Here is a 17988-nt window from a genome sequence, read left to right as displayed (position 1 = left end):
TTTATTTAGTCCTACTCATACATTCAAATACCTAGACTATGTCTAAATATCAGTGTAACCATTGCATTTCATTGAAGTGCAAATGTTAATTATAACTCCATTAAAAAAAAACTGACTCTATGCACTTCTTTTTAGCTATTCTCTTCACTTTTTTTTTCATCAAATCAATGCAAAGAAAGGAATGCAATAAATATTAATAGTTAGGGAATTCAATGAAGATTCTAAATTATAAAAAAATACAATCTTGACACTACAAGTACATATATAATAAATATTTTATAAATTTAATTTTTTATTTTATTTCAAAATTATGGATAATCAAATTTTTTATCAAGTCCTACTCATACATTCAAATACCTATCAGTGTAACCATTCCATTTCATTGAAATGCAAATGTTAATTATAATTCCATTAAAATAAAACTATTCTCTTCACTTTTTTTCATCAAATCAATGCAAAGAAAGGATTACAATAAAGGGCGGCAGTTCACCAGAAAGATTACTCTGTAATGGTTACCTCAGGATTGATGACTTTAATTTTATTCCAATACTCTCCACCTTCCTTGAAAGTCTCCCTCAATTCACTTGTCCTGTAATAATTAAATAGCTTCAGTCTTTCCAAATTCTGCAATCCCTCTCCAACTTTCTTAACTTTGTGGCAAGCCTGTAGACGGAACTCCTCGAGACATGCCATGGCTCCCTCCTCCAATTCTGGGAACTCCTCTAATTCCTCCAATCCCCAAATTGCGAAGAAGCGGAGGTGTGGAAACCCTCCTGACTTTCCAAAAGCCTTTGGCAATTCTTTGCACTTCCTATTCCCCTCTATCCACAACATCACTAGATTGGGCATTCTCTGCAACTCTGGATAATCACTGCATTCACACTGTAATAAGCTTAATTCCCTCAAATTTTCCAAACCGCATATCCATCTTGGCATTCCGAACCTCTCTAATACAAGACGTTCCAAATGTTTCATTGCTCTCATATTCTCTGGAATGTGCGGAAGACCAACTTCTGATCCCGCCGACATTTCAATACTCATCTGATTAATGAGTACTAGACGGCGCATCTTCACCAGTTGTGCAAGGATCCCTTCTTCCATCCTCTGCAATTCCATCTCATGGTTAACTCCTAACCATAGTTCCTGAAGCTGATTCATATTCGCCAAATCCTCTAACCTCATGAATTCATCCTCTTCTATGGAGAGGTGCAACCAATCTGTTCTCAGTTTTCTCAATGAAACTAGCTTTGATATTCCTTTCGGCATGCGATCAACACCCCAGCATTCTAAATGCTTAAGACATTTAAGTTCACTCATCCACACTGGTAATTTCCTGCAATCACCAGAGAGGACCAAAAACAAGAGACTTTTCAGGTATCTCACACACTTCGGTACCTCCTTAATCTGTGTCCCTCTTAAATTCAAGACTTTGAGAAGTTTCATCTTTCCCACGGACACAGGCAATGCAGAGATCCCTGTCCAGCTCAAATCGAGAACGCGCAATCCTCTCATAGCCGTAAACAATTTTGCCGGGATGCTTGTCATCTTCTTATTCAGATACAGTGAAAGTGTACGGAGACAAACAGGACGGCACTTTGAGATTGCATTGTCATCTATATCTTTCTTGACCAATAAAATCCGACACCAACCAGTGCCAACACTTGTATTTGTAGAGGCATCCTCAACAGAAAAAGCACATTTATTTTCTTTAGATATGTGGATAGCCAAATCTAGCAACAAATCATGAATTTTGCAATGTTTGGTTAGTTCATCACCATTCCCTTCTTCCCAGAGTTGAAGCAGACACAGGTTAGCAAGTCGATATAAACAATCCCATGCCACATCCCATTGGTCCTCTCCGGCAGGGATAAAACCTTCTCCTATCCACAGATTTATCAGATACTCGGGATATATTATCTCATCCTCGGGAAAGAAACAAATATATGCAAAACAGGCTTTAAGATGTGCAGGCAAGGAGTCGTAACTCAGCTTTAAAATGTCCATGACAGGATCACGGTTACCAGTGTTGACCCCGTTTTGACCTTGATGCCAAAAAGTGTACATCGTGGCTAATCTTAATCATGGTTAAGTTTGACTCCTATCTGGCATTATGGGTGGTTGCGTGGCAGTAAAAGGTGAATGAGTATGTTATTTGACTGAGCGCTTAAGTCACTTGGAAATTATGATCCACGTGGTGGGCAATGTGATATGGATTTCAAATGAGTTTCTTTTTTCATTTACGGATGCTAAGTCTTGGTTAAGCTTGGAAAAGAAAAGCTTGGTTATGTTTACATTCCTTTCTACATACTTCAAACCCTAGCCGCCACCGTGTCTTATGCTGTGAATGCGGAGCGTTTCTTTGAGTTTGCTCATGGGTTTTGATATGTTTACCAGTTCAGTGCAAGTTTTCTGTTGATAGAATTCTTGACTCTGTTCTTTGGAATAATATGGAGTTTTTATGTGGATTCTGCTGCCGCATTTCTACAAGTGTTTTTGTGGTCTTCAATGACAGGTATTATCTACATCTTTATTGTCTTTTTCACAAGAGCAGATTAAAGAACGATATGAAGAAAGCATTTTTACTCTCTGGTGGTTTTCGAATCAGTTATGGTAAATATTTTTTTGTTCTTTCCATTTTTCGGAAATGAAAGATGAAGAGTTTTTTGTTTTTGTAATATCTTCTGTCAGTTGAAGAAGAGCAGTTTTTAAAGAAAGAAAAAAAAACAGTTGATGTAACTGTGTATTGTAAAACAGTTTTTTTTGTCTAACCCTAACGTGGGTTTAGAAACTCTACTTCGAGGGTTTCTCATGAAGATTTGTTTTTGTTTATAAAACAAAGAAATAGTTCGTTGAAAGTGGTAACAAGTGGGAAAGGAAAAAAAACATTTTTTGAGTATCATGGAGACAGAGAGGCTTTATTAGAAAATTTTATGCATTGATGTGCACATAAAGATTAATGTATTTCAGATTCAAGTTCAGAGATTGAGATTAAATACTCTCTCTGTTCTGAGGTTTTTAAAAACAACTTCTTTGTAGTTGGATACATTTTATTGCTCCATTCTTTTGTTCCCATCATTGATATCTTTGTGATTACATTATTTTTTTGTAGGTACAAGGCTACCAGTGATTGAAACTTGAGTTTGTAGAGGAACAGGGGTTTAATTCTTCTTGAACAATGTACAGGGTTGGTGCCCTTTGAGATAATAAAAAGACTGTTGTCGAGTGGTTTTTCTATCCCAAGAGGGTTTTCCACTCAGGAAAATTTTTGGTGTTATGTTTTTCAATCTTGCCTCTTTGTGTTTCACTAGCTGCTGCTCTGATACTTCAATTCTTGCTCTCAGCTGTTATTGCAATAATTATTTAGTTTTTATCTGTTCAGCCATCTTGTTTTTCTTTAAGTGCACAACGAAAATTATTCATTTTAATGATCACTTGTACATGCTTTGGCAATAGTATGTTTCTTAAGATCTAATTCATTTATTTCTGTAACCTGTAATGTCTCTGCCCATTTGTCCTATGTGCAAAACTGAGTGGTAAAATTTGGCACACTCTGATTCACCCCCCCCCTCTCAGAGTGTTTTCACTTCCAACAAGTGGTATCAGAGCATAGGGTCCCTCCATTTAGGTCTGCCCTAGGGACTGTTCCTGGTCTTTTGGAAGTTTTTTATCTATGGCTCAAACTCAGGAAGGTGCTTCACTTTCAAGAGCTCCTCTTTTTGATGGAACTGATTATGTGTTCTGGAAGATTAGGATGGAAACTTATCTCATTTCAGTTGATCTTAATGTGTGGAATATTGTGACCACAAAATATACAGTTCCTTCCATTATTCCTACTGGTCCTGATGATAAAACCAAATATGAGTTAAATGCCAGAGCTAAGCATGCTCTCTTATGTGGTCTCACTAAAGATGTTTTTGTTAAAGTCATGCATTGTTCTTCTGCTTATGATATTTGGAAAAAACTTGAAACCATTTATCAAGGGGATGCTAAGGTTAAGGAGTCTAAAATTCTTACACTCAAAAATCAGTTTGAATCTTTAAGAATGAAAGAAGATGAAACAGTAGCAAGCTATTTTCTTAGAGTTGATGAAATAGTAAATTCGAGAAAGGGTCTTGGTGAAGAGGTTGAAGAAAAGGAAGTTGTCAATAAAGTGATTAGAACCTTGTTACCCAAGTTTGAAACTAAGGTTTCAACCTTAGAATAAAAGAAAAGTTTTTCTACCATGACACTTGATAACCTACAAAGCATTCTTATTGCCTATGAGATGAGGATAGGTAATAATCCTTCTTCTTCAAAAGAAACAACTTTTAAAGTAGAAAAGAAAGAAGAACTTGACAGTGAATTTGAACTTTCAGATGCTATAGAAGCCCTTTTTGTTAGAAAACTAAAAAAGAAATATAAGGACAAATTACCTTTTAAGTGCTTTAATTGTGGCAAAGCTGGACACTTTGCTGCTCAATGTCCTCTAAGTGATCAAAACAGTGAAGAGGAAAAACCAGAAAAATTCTACAAAAAGAAAATGTGGAATCCTAAAAGGAGATTTAATACCTTCAAGAAAAAGAAGAGTCTTTTTACTAAAGAAGACTCTGGAAATGAATCAGATGATTCACCCTGTGAAGGTGATGAAACTCTATTTATGGCAGAATTAGAAGATGTAACTAGCAAAACAAAAAATGAATTTGAAGATTTAGATCAAGGAGAAATTGATCTTGAAGGAGAATTGCTTTGTGCTTTAAAAGAAATAAAGAGGTTAAAGAAACTTGTAGCTTCACATGAAAATTCAAATCAGATTCTACAAGTCGAGTTGAATAATGCAAATTTAGTGATCTCAAACTTGAAGTCCCTTCTTGAAGAAAGAGAAAATAAAATTGAAACATTAGAACAACAGTCCACAAAACTTCAAAAACAAATTGAACAGTATGAAAGTACAATACATCTAAATGATATCTTGAGCAAGCAAAAGTTGCATAAAGATTTGGCTGGTTTAGGTTTTGATAAAGTTGAGTCATCAAGACAGAACACTAAGCCTGCAACTAGAAAATCATTTCAGACTTATAACAGAACAAAACCTTTTAGGTTTGGCTTCTTTCATGGATACTGTTTCTATTGCAATAGGTTTGGTCATAAGGTTAATACTTGCAGATTTCTGCAACAAAGATCTCCTATGTTTGGTTACAATCAAGGATATGACCTTCCAAACACAGTAAAGTGTAATAAGTGTAACACTTTTGGGCATACTACTATACAGTGCAAAACAAAGGCAAGCCCTAATAAAATATGGAAACCTAAGTTTGTATCTGGTATTGAGCAATCAATGATAGTGCAAACTGCACTTCTCTCAAATAAGAAATCTTTATGGGTGTTGGACAGTGGCTGTTCACACCATATGACAGGAGATAGAAATAAATTTCTGCATCTTGAAGACTTTAATGGTGGCTTTGTACGCTTTGGGGATAATTCAGGAGCTTATGTACGAGGTAAAGGTATATTACTGCTAAATGATGATACTCCTATTCATGATGTGTACTTTGTTGAAGGGTTAAAGCACAATTTATTGAGTGTCAGTCAAATTTGTGATAGTGGTTACAGTGTATTTTTTAGCTCTCAAGATTGTACTATCAAAAATAAATCTGGTAAAACTGTTGCAGCTGGTTTGAGAACAATTGGCAATGTCTACAGTTTGGTTGATTCCACTGGTTATGAGAATAATGAAGGTATTTGTCTTATGGGTCAAATAGAAGAAAATTGGTTATGGCATAAACGCCTAGGACATATAAATTTTGACAATCTGGTTAGGATCAGTAAAAATCAGAATGTTAGAGGTTTGCCTATTTTGAGTAAACCATTCAATTCAGTTTGTAAAGAGTGTTTGAAAGGAAAGCAAACAAAAGTGTCTTTCAAATCTAAAGAACATTCTTCTACTAGACCATTACAGCTTGTACACACAGACTTATGTGGTCCTACAAGGACACAGTCAATAAATGGTGAAAAATATTTTATGCTTTTTGTTGATGACTATACCAGAATGGTATGGGTCACTTTCCTCAAACACAAATCCGAAGCGTTTGATAGATTTAAGATTTTCAGAAAAATGGTTGAACGAGAATCTGATCTAAAATTAAAATGCTTAAGATCAGACAAGGGTGGTGAATTCACTTCACAAGAATTTATTGATTACTGTGAAAGACATGGTATTAAGAGACAATATGCTGCTACTCGTACACCTCAACAGAATGGAGTAGTTGAGAGAAAAAATAGAACAGTCAAAGAAATGGCTCGCACAATGCTTAATGAGGCAAATCTACCAGACAGGTATTGGAAAGAAGCTGTACACACAGCTGTTTACATTTTGAATCATGTACAAATCAGGGTAAAATCTACCTTTACTCCTTATGAACTTTGGTATGGAAAAGCTGCTTCTATCAAATATTTCAAAATTTTTGGTGCCAAATGTTATCTAAAAAGAGATGAAGAAAATCTAGGAAATTTTGAGGCTAAAACTGATGAGGGTATCTTTCTTGGATACTCTACTCATAGCAAAGCCTATAGATGTTTCAATAATAGACTGAATAAAATTGTTGAAACAATAAATGTAAGGTTTGATGAACAATTTTTGTTAAGTAATGATTTGCAGGATATTGAGGAAGAGGAAATTACTTTAACAAAGGTTGATCAAGTTCCTAAACCTGCAGAAATAGAAAAGAAAAATGAAATATGTTCATCAAGTTCTGATGAAGAAAATACAGAGAATTCAAATGTAGAGACAGGTATTCTCCATTATACACCCTCGAAAATTATAACAAAGAGACATCCTCAAAGTCAAGTTATTGGCAATATAGATGCAGGTATTTTGACTAGAAGAAGGGCAAAAACAACTGAACAAGCTCAACTGGCTGAACATTTTTGTTTGGTAACTGATTTCGAACCCAAAAATGTTTCTGATGCTTTATCTGATGAATGTTGGTTGAATGCAATGAAAGATGAAATCAGTCAAATAGAGAAAAATCAAACTTGGGAGTTAGTACCTAGGCCAGATGATAAGAATGTGATAGGAGGCAAATGGATCTTTAGAAATAAGCTTGATGAATCTGGGAAGGTTGTTAGAAATAAAGCTCGTTTTGTTTGTAAAGGTTATGCTCAGCAGGAAGGAATAGATTTTGGAGAAACATTCGCACCAGTAGCTAGATTAGAATCAATCAGATTTTTTCTTGCATACTCTTGCTATAAAAAATTTAAAGTTTACCAGATGGATGTCAAAACTGCCTTTCTGAATGGTTATCTTGATGAAGAAGTTTATATGGAACAACCGGAAGGTTTTAAAGTTGCAGACAAACCTGATTGTGTATACAGATTAAAGAAAGCACTCTATGGCCTTAAACAGGCTCCAAGAGCTTGGTACTCTAGACTGGATAATCATCTTAGAGCAAATGGATTCACTAGAGGTGCTGTAGATAGCAACTTATATGTTAATGTCGAAGGTAATGATATCTTAGTGGTTGTGATATATGTAGATGATATCATTTTTGGCTGTAATAATGACTCTTTATCCAAAAAGTTCTCTAAAATGATGGAATCTGAGTTTGAAATGTCTATGTTTGGGGAACTGAATTTCTTTCTTGGTCTTCAAGTGTTACAACTTTAGCAAGGTATCTTCTTGTCACAAACCAAATATGCCAAAGAGATGATTAGAAAATTTAATATGGCAGATTGTAAACTAGTCAGCAATGGAAATAGGTTGTAAATTGACCAAATCAGATGACTCACCTACAGTAAATCAATCTGAGTACAAGTCAATGATAGGAAGTCTATTATATTTAACTGCATCTCGACCAGATTTAATGTTTGCAGTATGTCTAGTCTCCCGCTTTCAATCTGCACCTAAACAATCTCATTTGAATGCTGTAAAATGAATCTTTAGATATGTTCAAGGCACACTAGATTATGGTCTTTGGTATCCCCGTAATAATGACTTCACTCTTGTTGGCTTCACTGATTCTGATTGGGCCTGTTGTCTAGAAGATCGTAAAAGCACCAGTGGAGCTGCCTTCTTTCTTGGTGATTGTCTTGTTGCTTGGCACGGTAAAAAGCAAGATTGTGTCACTCTGTCCACCGCAGAGTCAGAATATATAGCAGCCACTGCATGTTGCACACAACTGATATGGATGTCTCATCAAATTACTGATATGGGCATTTCTACTATTAAGCCCATTTCAATCTATTGTGACAATACTAGTGCGATTAATCTTTCAAAAAATCCTATTATGCACTCTCACACTAAACATGTTGCCATTAAACTCCATTTTCTACGAGATCAGGTGTTGGCTAATGAGTTTCAATTAGTGTTTGTTCCTTCACAAGCCCAAGTTGCTGATATATTTAAAAAAGCTTTATCTAAAGACACATTTGAGAGGCTTCGCGATAGGTTGGGAGTCTTCTCTCAATCTTCTCTTCTTAGTTCCTGCACATATTAAGGGGGAGCATAGCTCTCTACTGAGCAGCACTGTGTTGTTCTATTCCTTTGTCCTCGAGACAAAAAGGGGGAGAAAATTGTCATCTGGTACTCTATACAATTGTTTGCTCAGCTCAGATTTTGGGATTGGTGCTATACAGGTTTTGATAAGGTGCTATACAGGTTTTGATAACAATTGTTTGCTCAGATTTTGGGATTGATGCTATACCAGGTTTTGATAACAATTGTTTGCTCAGATTTTGGGATTGATGCTATACAGGTTTTGATGTTACAGTTTTTGTATTGGCATATTCTTTGTATCTTACATTGGCCTCTACAGGTTTTTGGTTTGGTATCATTGCATCACAGGTTTTGGTATCTACAGGTTTTGGCCTCTACAGGTTTTTGGTTTGGTATCATTGCATCACAGGTTCTGGTATCTTCAGGTTTTGGCATTTTCTTTTGGACATACACTTAATACTTCAGTGACATATCTTGGCAGATTGATATTGGTATTCTTGACAGACTGTTTTTGGTTCTTGATAGTCAAACCATCATATCTTACTAGTTTTTTTTGGCAGTGGCTATAACGTGACATATTACTGTGACATACTCTTATTAACAGGTCTTATGGGCAGCATATTGTGTCATTTTTTTTGCTTGACACTTGATCTTTCTATGATATATATTTGATGACTACAGTTTTCCAGATTGCCTATTCCTTTTAGGTCATTGTTGGTATGGTTTTTGTCATCAAGGACAAAGGGGGAGTTTGTTGACCCCGTTTTGACCTTGATGCCAAAAAGTGTACATCGTGGCTAATCTTAATCATGGTTAAGTTTGACTCCTATCTAGCATTATGGGTGGTTGCGTGGCAGTAAAAGGTGAATGAGTATGTTATTTGACTGAGCGCTTAAGTCACTTGGAAATTATGATCCACGTGGTGGGCAATGTGATATGGATTTCAAATGAGTTTCTTTTTTCATTTACGGATGCTAAGTCTTGGTTAAGCTTGGAAAAGAAAAGCTTGGTTATGTTCACATTCCTTTCTACATACTTCAAACCCTAGCCGCCACCGTGTCTTATGCTGTGAATGCGGAGCGTTTCTTTGAGTTTGCTCATGGGTTTTTGATATGTTTACCAGTTCAGTGCAAGTTTTCTGTTGATAGAATTCTTGACTCTGTTCTTTGGAATAATATGGAGTTTTTATGTGGATTCTGCTGCCGCATTTCTACAGGTGTTTTTGTGGTCTTCAATGACAGGTATTATCTACATCTTTATTATCTTTTTCACAAGAGCAGATTAAAGAACGATATGAAGAAAGCATTTTTACTCTCTGGTGGTTTTCGAATCAGTTATGGTAAATATTTTTTTGTTTTTTCCGTTTTTCGGAAATGAAAGATGAAAGAGTTTTTTGTTTTTGTAATATCTTCTGTCAGTTGAAGAAGAGCAGTTTTTAAAGAAAGAAAAAAAAACAGTTGATGTAACTGTGTATTGTAAAACAGTTTTTTTTGTCTAACCCTAACGTGGGTTTAGAAACTCTACTTCGAGGGTTTCTCATGAAGATTTGTTTTTGTTTATAAAACAGAGAAATAGTTCGTTGAAAGTGGTAACAAGTGGGAAAGGAAAAAAAACATTTTTTGAGTATCATGGAGACAGAGAGGCTTTATTAGAAAATTTTATGCATTGATGTGCACATAAAGATTAATGTATTTCAGATTCAAGTTCAGAGATTGAGATTAAATACTCTCTCTGTTCTGAGGTTTTTAAAAACAACTTCTTTGTAGTTGGATACATTTTATTGCTCCATTCTTTTGTTCCCATCATTGATATCTTTGTGATTACATTATTTTTTTGTAGTTACAAGGCTACCAGTGATTGAAACTTGAGTTTGTAGAGGAACAGGGGTTTAATTCTTCTTGAACAATGTACAGGGTTGGTGCCCTTTGAGATAATAAAAAGACTGTTGTCGAGTGGTTTTTCTACCCCAAGAGGGTTTTCCACTCAGGAAAATTTTTGGTGTTATGTTTTTCAATCTTGCCTCTTTGTGTTTCACTAGCTGCTGCTCTGATACTTCAATTCTTGCTCTCAGCGGTTACTGCAATAATTATTTAGTTTTTATCTGTTCAGCCATCTTGTTTTTCTTTAAGTGCACAACGAAAATTATTCATTTTAATGATCACTTGTACATGCTTTGGCAATAGTAAGTTTCTTAAGATCTAATTCATTTATTTCTGTAACCTGTACTGTCTCTGCCCATTTGTCCTATGTGCAAAACTGAGTGGTAAAATTTGGCACACTCTGATTCACCCCCCCCTCTCAGAGTGTTTTCACTTCCAACAACCAGTAGGAGTAACTAACCTTACGAGCTGATGGCGCTTCGACTCCCATTTGCTGAGATCTGTGTTGTCGGCCAGAGACGCTGCTATCGTTTTGATAGCAAGAGGTAAATTCCCACATTGCTTCACAATCTTCCGACCCTCCTCTTCCAGCTGCTTCTGTGGCGCTCTATGTATGGCATAGTCTCTGAATGCATAGAAAGAAAATAGACTCCAACTCTCTTCATCTGACAAATATTGCATCTTATAGATTTTGGCATGCAAATTTGTACAAACATCCTTGTTTCTTGTGCTAACCACAATTTTGCATGGGCTATCATTGCCACTCGGGAGGCCAAGTCTATCTAACAAATCATCTTCCCTACTAACCTCCCAAACATCATCTAACACCACAAGACACCTTTTATCTCGCAATTTTTCTTGATTCAACTCTGCAGCTGTACAGATATCTCCCCCGTCCCTAATGTGCCCTTCTAAATCTAAATGGGATGCTATGACACATTGCAACTTGGAAATAGAATAGAACTGAGAGACTGAAATCCACATAGAATTGTCGTACCTTCCTTTTACCTTGTTGTAAACATGCTGAAGAAGATAGGTTTTGCCTATCCCTCCCATCCCAAGTACAACGATCACTGGAAAGCCTGAGTTTTCTAACAAGCTGAGCATGTCATCAACTTTGCACTGTATTCCAACTGGGTGCGAATCTCTGGGCAAAAGACTAGATCTCCTCCGATTTACAGTTACACTTTGAGATGTACTCGGTTGCCCTTCATCAGCAGTCAAAACTTCATGACGCAGCTTCAGCTGGTTGCCCTTTTCAGTAATAGATCCCATGCGATCCTTGATGTCTTTAATTTGCCGCCCTATCCTGTAGTGAAAAATACATTGACTACAACTTAACCCACAAGATTGAGCATCGTTTCGGTACATGGATTCTACAGCACATTCTTCAAAGATGTCCTCTGCGCGCATGGCAATATCGCGAATGTTTTCCAGCCATTGTTTCACACCCTCCTTATGACGAGACTGTTGATCAGCATCTTGCAGAAAACCCCTTACAGATCTGAGTTCCTGCTCTAACCATATGAAGTCTTCTCTAAAATTCACCACCAACTTCGCTTCTTGGGCTAATTTCTGAACGGTCATCTCAACGGCCATCTCGCAAATCTTTCCCACAACAGCTTCTCCAATTACAGATGCCATTTTAAAAAATGAGAGTGAAGCTAAAATTCCTCTCTGAAGTTTCTATGCAGACAAAATGAAGCCGCCAAAACAGTCTAGAAATCTCAGTTGTTAAGCACACCAGAAATAACACAGACTTGAAAAGCTTAGATTTGATCTGAGTCTGATAATCTAAACACTGGCAATTTGTAGCAGCGCGATCCTGACGGTGGATGCTTTTCTTTCCCTTGAAGCAATGCTTTTCTTGTGAGTTAAGTATACACTTTATTATATTGTTTAACCCGAATAAGATTATGGGAGACAGATGGAAAAGCAATATGGTAAAAAGAGAATATTGCAGGCTGCATCGAAGTTGAGGTGCATTTCTTTCTATCTAAGATTTTATCTCTATGGAGGAAAATATTATATTTGTATAACTAATCTTAGGTTAAATTATAGTTACAATAATAATAAATATGCTTAGATTAATGAATCTGAACTGATAAAATTGTTGAAGGAAAGTTATGGAAATTAATTAATCTGTGTTTATTTTTCAATTTTGTAATTTTGATTTTTTACATATGGATATAAATTTCATTCTTGGATTTTAATAAAGAAAAATATAATGATTGGAATATGTTTATTTTGATGTCTTTAAATTATCTCAAGCAATAGATGTTGTATTTAGGAGCTTGCTAGACTTGGAATATTTTCTTTGGTCAAACCTTTGTTAATCAATCTAACAGTTTGGTAAAAAAAAACTTTAGAGAACAAACAGGTAGTGATGCCTAGGATGTTGATGCTTTATAATATTATGATGTTTTTGTGTGAATGTATGATTAAAATGAATTAGGAAATGTACTTAAAATATGCTAGTTTACACTAATAATCACAGTAAGGATAACTGTATCAAACAAACCCAAAAATAAAGATGAAACTACAAGGCTTGCACTTTTCACAATTAAAATAATGATCAATTTAATTATTTATTAATATTTAAATGATAATAAATTTCTTGTACAACTTCAATTATTGTAGTGCTTGAAATGTCAGTTCTTATATATAAAAGATATCAACGGTAGCAATCAGAAGTATAATTATATGTGTATCTATTTATACATGTCATTTTTATATAAATGATTGATTAATAAATATGCCTACATCAGTGAGTCATATTTGACCAAGTTACTAATTTAAATTCATAAAGTATAATTAAAAAAAAAACATACCACTTACCTCAAAAATTGATGTAAATTTGTTGCATCATGTCTCAATTCTATTTATAACTTATAAGAATCTAGTTGACATCCAAAAGTTAGCTTGACAAGGTTTTTGGTTTTAACTTTGTAACATTTTTTTTATCATAAAAATTTCAAAAATCCTTTGTAATCTATCATTGCGATGACATAGTTAAAAAAGAGAATGGAAGAATGGCAGGGACTAAGATTGTGCTTTAGTTTCGTGCTATCTCTCCCCTAATATTTTTGGTTATCTTGGTCTATCACCATCCTTTTATTACTCCTATGGCTATCTCACTACTATATTGGATCATGGAGTATGATCCAAAATATCAATGATAATATTTTATATAGTCAAATCTAGAAATCTTGCAAACTTGATATTATGGATTATAAAAATTTCATGTCTTTAATCCAAAAAATAATTAATTTCTAAAAGTAATTAAAAAAAACTTGTATGATTATTTTAAAAATATGTAAATTTAAAATATTATTAGCAACGTAACAAAAGAGAGATTATTTATTGTGATGGAAAAAAAGGTAGTAAATATTTTTTATAAGAAATCAAGAAATATAATTGAACTATTCAAAAAAGCACTTGAAACAAAAACGCAATGTGTCCAACTAGACTCACATGGATTGATTTAAACTATATATCAGCTCATCTTTTTTCTTTTAATGAAAGAAATTGAATATACAAAACCGTACTCAAGACATTAGTACAAGATGATATGGACAATAAAAATCGCTTGAAACAAAAATATAAATGTTTCATTTAAATGTACTCATATGGTTTGGTGTTGATTTATATAGAAAACCATCTTTTCAATCACACTATTAAAGAAAATAAATATAAGAAAATTGCATGTGAGGCACTAATGTAAAATGAACTAAAAGAGGAAAAAACATTTGAAACAAAAAAATGTAAACATGTGTCAAAATAGATCCATATGGATTGACATTAGATTATTTAGCAACTTATTTTGTTACTCAAGCCATAAAAAAATGAACATGCCAGGAAAAAACCCATTTGAGAAACTAGTATATAATAACATAGACAAGAAAAAATGCCTTTACTCTCATAACATAAAAAGAAGAAAAAGAAGATTATCTAGGACATTTCTTATGTAAAGACCAATAGCTGATATTTTATAAGTTTTAAGCATTTTAATATATAGAATTATTTAGTTTTTGTCAAAGGAACATTACCACATTATGTTGAAATAAATGTAACTCTTAAACACTATGGCTCAACAAAAAATGTGTTATATAAAGTGCTAATGGTTTACAATATGCACCTATTGTATAAAATGCATGCATTACATCATGTAAGAATATTGTTTTTCCATAAAATAAAAGAAAATAAAAAAATCAATAACCAAATCATCATGACTAACAAGTGTAAATTGACCAAAACCGAATGATAACTCCACATTACCCAAATCTCCTTTATCATTTTGGAAAAATCTAAGACAACCAAAAAAATATCATGACATTTAAAATTACAAAATTATTTTCAAAGAAGAAGGCATACATAGAAAATCACCCCATGAATCACTTACCTCATCATTGGAATAAATTATAAAGAAAGTTAGCTAAGGGTAAAAGTACAAAGTTGTGTCACACTTTTATAAAGGAAATGGTCAATGTTGATTCAACTTTTTGAATTAAATCTAGAGAAAGTGAAATATATGTTTTGAATTTCAAAATGACGTAAAGTAATAAATTTTATATTATTTTGTCTATTTTATGTTTGTAATTTTAACAAAAAATTTAAAAAATCCTTGGGTGGTTTGATGTTCCTCCAAGTTGAGTCCCCTGCAAAGGTTGGCAGCAGGCTGGTCCGAATTCTATTGTAAGGTATCTTGGTATTCCCTTTTCTATTAACCCCTCTACTCAAGATATGTGGCATTGGATATACTCAAAAATTGAGAGGAAACATTTAAAATGGAAGACTCACCTTCTCTCCTTGGTTGGAAGAGTGCAGATTGTTCAGAAGGTTCTTTCCTCTCATCATATTTATTGTGCCTTTGCATGGATGTTTGCTAACTACCAAACCAATAAGCTTGAGAAGATTATGAGGGGCTTTTTATGGTCTGATGGGATGGGTCACAATAAGAGACATTGTGTGATTTGGAATTGGTGCTATAGACCAAGGATTATGGGTGGATTGGGTATCAAAGATATCAGGGCCCATGGAATTGCCTTAGCTTCCAAATGGATTGTCAAAGCTCTATATGGTAATGAACCTTGGAAGGTGCTGATCAAAAATAATATTGAAAGGTCGGTTATTAAAAAAGGCAAAAAGTGGAGGAATATCCCTTTGTGTGATATTGTATTTAGGGATTATAACATGAAGGTGTTTGGTTCTAATGTATTTGCTTCATTATGGAAGGCATGGTCACAAGTAAGGAGTTTACTCCCTTCTAAGGATGCTATAGACAAGTCTCATTCATATGTTGTGGACTGATCTATTTGGCGAGGGGTGAACTTGAATAATAAATCTCTTTCTTGACTCAAAGCTGCTCTGCTAAGATCTAGAATGAAAAAGTTATTTCTCTTATTAGCAATGTACTGGTTGACAACCAACTTGGCTCTTGGGCTGAAATCAACTTTAAATATGGGATTCCTCCCTCACAAAATAAAACCTATTCTCTTATTAGTAAGGCTACAGGTTGTTTCTTCCCTGGTAAGATTCTGGATATTGACTCCTTTTTGAAGCAACTAAAATGGCTGGATGGTTCTTCTTTTTTGGACATCTCTACTAAGCAGATTTATATGATGTTGAAGGATGACTACTCAATCTTCACTAGAGTTAATCAGTGTTGGGGTCTTGATTGGCCTAAGTCCAGGTGGCAATTTTTTTTTATTTCTTTTGGCATTCTCCCATTGATCATTAGAAGTCTTGTTTTAGATGACTTCTTCTTTTGAAAAAATTAGTTGTTGGTTCCTTTTTATCTGCTGAGGGTCTTAAGCTTATTAGGTGTGGTGTGTGTAATGTCTAGGAGTCCTTTGAACACCTGTTTTTTCATTGTGATTTTTCCTGTGGTGTGTGGTCCATTTTCCTTGGCCCTTCTATTGTCTGGAACCATTGGCCTGGCCCTTCCTGGAGTGAAATCCTTGTTGGTTTTGTAGAATCTTTTGACCTTAGGATGAACTGGTTCTGGTCTGTCTTTTCTTGTGAAGTCTTGTGGTTTATCTGGAAAGAAAGAAATGGAGAGGTTATTCAAAACAAGAGGAGGAGGCTTACTGAGTTTAGTAGTAAACTCACACACTTTTACATTATGTCATAGGTTTTTGTTGTCTTGGAGATTTCTAAAGATAGGTTCATGATTCTGGCCCGGGAGGGTGCTCTTCAGATTTACAAGGAAGATATCCAGTTTGTCTAGTACTTCAAGAAACATATGGATATGCTACATCCGAAGGAAATTGAAGCATTGGCACAGTATATGCAAAGACTCAAGATTGAAGATCCAGATGAGCCTTCTCCTAGGATTGGGGAGAAAGGTGTAGGAGCTCAGTGAACAGTGTGGTTCTTTTTTCTATATGTATACTAACACAGGAGGCATTTTATTGTACTAATCCCCTTATCTAATGTTCATGATGTAATACCAAGTGATCTGACACAAGGCTATGGCCTTTTTGATATACATGTAAAAATGATACTGTAGATAGTAAAATACATGTAAAATGTAGGACACCGGTCTGATGACATCTTTGGAATGGTTATGATGTATATGTTTTGACCTATTTTAATATAATTTTTTTAAAAAAAAATTATTTGAATGTAGTTTTTTATAAAGTAAACACTATAATTTAGTTGCTGATAAAATGCTGAAATTGAAGTTACACAAGCCACCACACTTTATTTAGTAAATTTTACCCTTTTTCCTTCAATTTTTTTGTGTACATTGATAACTTGAAACTTTAGTGCATGGATATATTTTTTACTGTTTTTTATAAATATTTATTTTTCAATAAATTTAAAAAGTTGTGTGTGTTGAAATATAACTCTTTCCAATTCCCACCACCTTTTTCTTTATTATTTATCCAAATTAGAAAAGAATTATATCATCTTGACATATATTATTTTCTCTACTACATCATATTTTTTTTCAAAAAAATTTAATGAATTTTAGTATTTTTCCTTGACAAGATAATCAACCTTATATTTTAGTGCTTATGACCTACTTTCAATAAAAATAAAATATAAAATATAAAAACTAATTAAAATATTAAAATGTACATATTTTGAAAAATTCACTTATAGATCTATAAAAGGGTATTTTTAGATTTCAATTTTTTTTTATAGGAGTAGGAGTTGTTGAAACATCAAGGTTTTAAATTTTTTACTTTTTTTTGGCAATTAGACCCAAAATGGTATAAAATATACATTTAGAAGACACATCCAATTGGAAAAGTTGTGGCCCATTTATAACTTAGCTATAGTGAATCTATATAGACCATATGTTTGACTAAAATTAATTTTTAGTTAGAATTACTTAAATTCACTCATGCTGATAAGTTGGCCTGAAATGTGACACAGTTTTGTGCTTTTACCCCTAAGTGATGAGTCAAATTCATTAATGAGATACTCATATAGAGATTCATGTCACCAAGTTTATGAGAGAAAGATATCCTACAATGAAGTGAAACAAAAATAAGTAACAAAAGCTCAAATGTGTGTTATTTTTACCAATCCCAAAACTAATACACCCATTGTTATGATTTCAATATTATTCTATGTCAATTGGAAAAATCCTAATGATAAAAAAAATTGTGAAAATTCATGGATCAT

At 34.1% G+C, this 17988-nt stretch overlaps 1 protein-coding gene across 1 annotated transcript; it reads right to left on the bottom strand.

The window, feature by feature from the left end:
* Window positions 1–434: 434 nt before the first annotated feature.
* Window positions 435–12110, bottom strand: LOC131068517 (disease resistance RPP13-like protein 4). Its single transcript, XM_059217346.1, has 2 exons — window positions 10791–12110; window positions 435–2069 (listed from the first exon to the last, which is right to left on the bottom strand). The coding sequence occupies exons 1-2, from the start codon at window positions 11992–11994 to the stop codon at window positions 499–501; spliced, it is 2775 nt and encodes a 924-aa protein (XP_059073329.1). The 5' UTR covers window positions 11995–12110; the 3' UTR covers window positions 435–498.
* Window positions 12111–17988: the final 5878 nt, after the last annotated feature.

This window comes from Cryptomeria japonica, chromosome 3 (assembly GCF_030272615.1).
Source record: "Cryptomeria japonica chromosome 3, Sugi_1.0, whole genome shotgun sequence".
Classification (NCBI taxonomy): domain Eukaryota; kingdom Viridiplantae; phylum Streptophyta; class Pinopsida; order Cupressales; family Cupressaceae; genus Cryptomeria; species Cryptomeria japonica.
The sequence above is the reverse complement of the archived record's forward strand: the minus strand, read 5'-3'. Positions and strand labels throughout refer to the sequence as shown.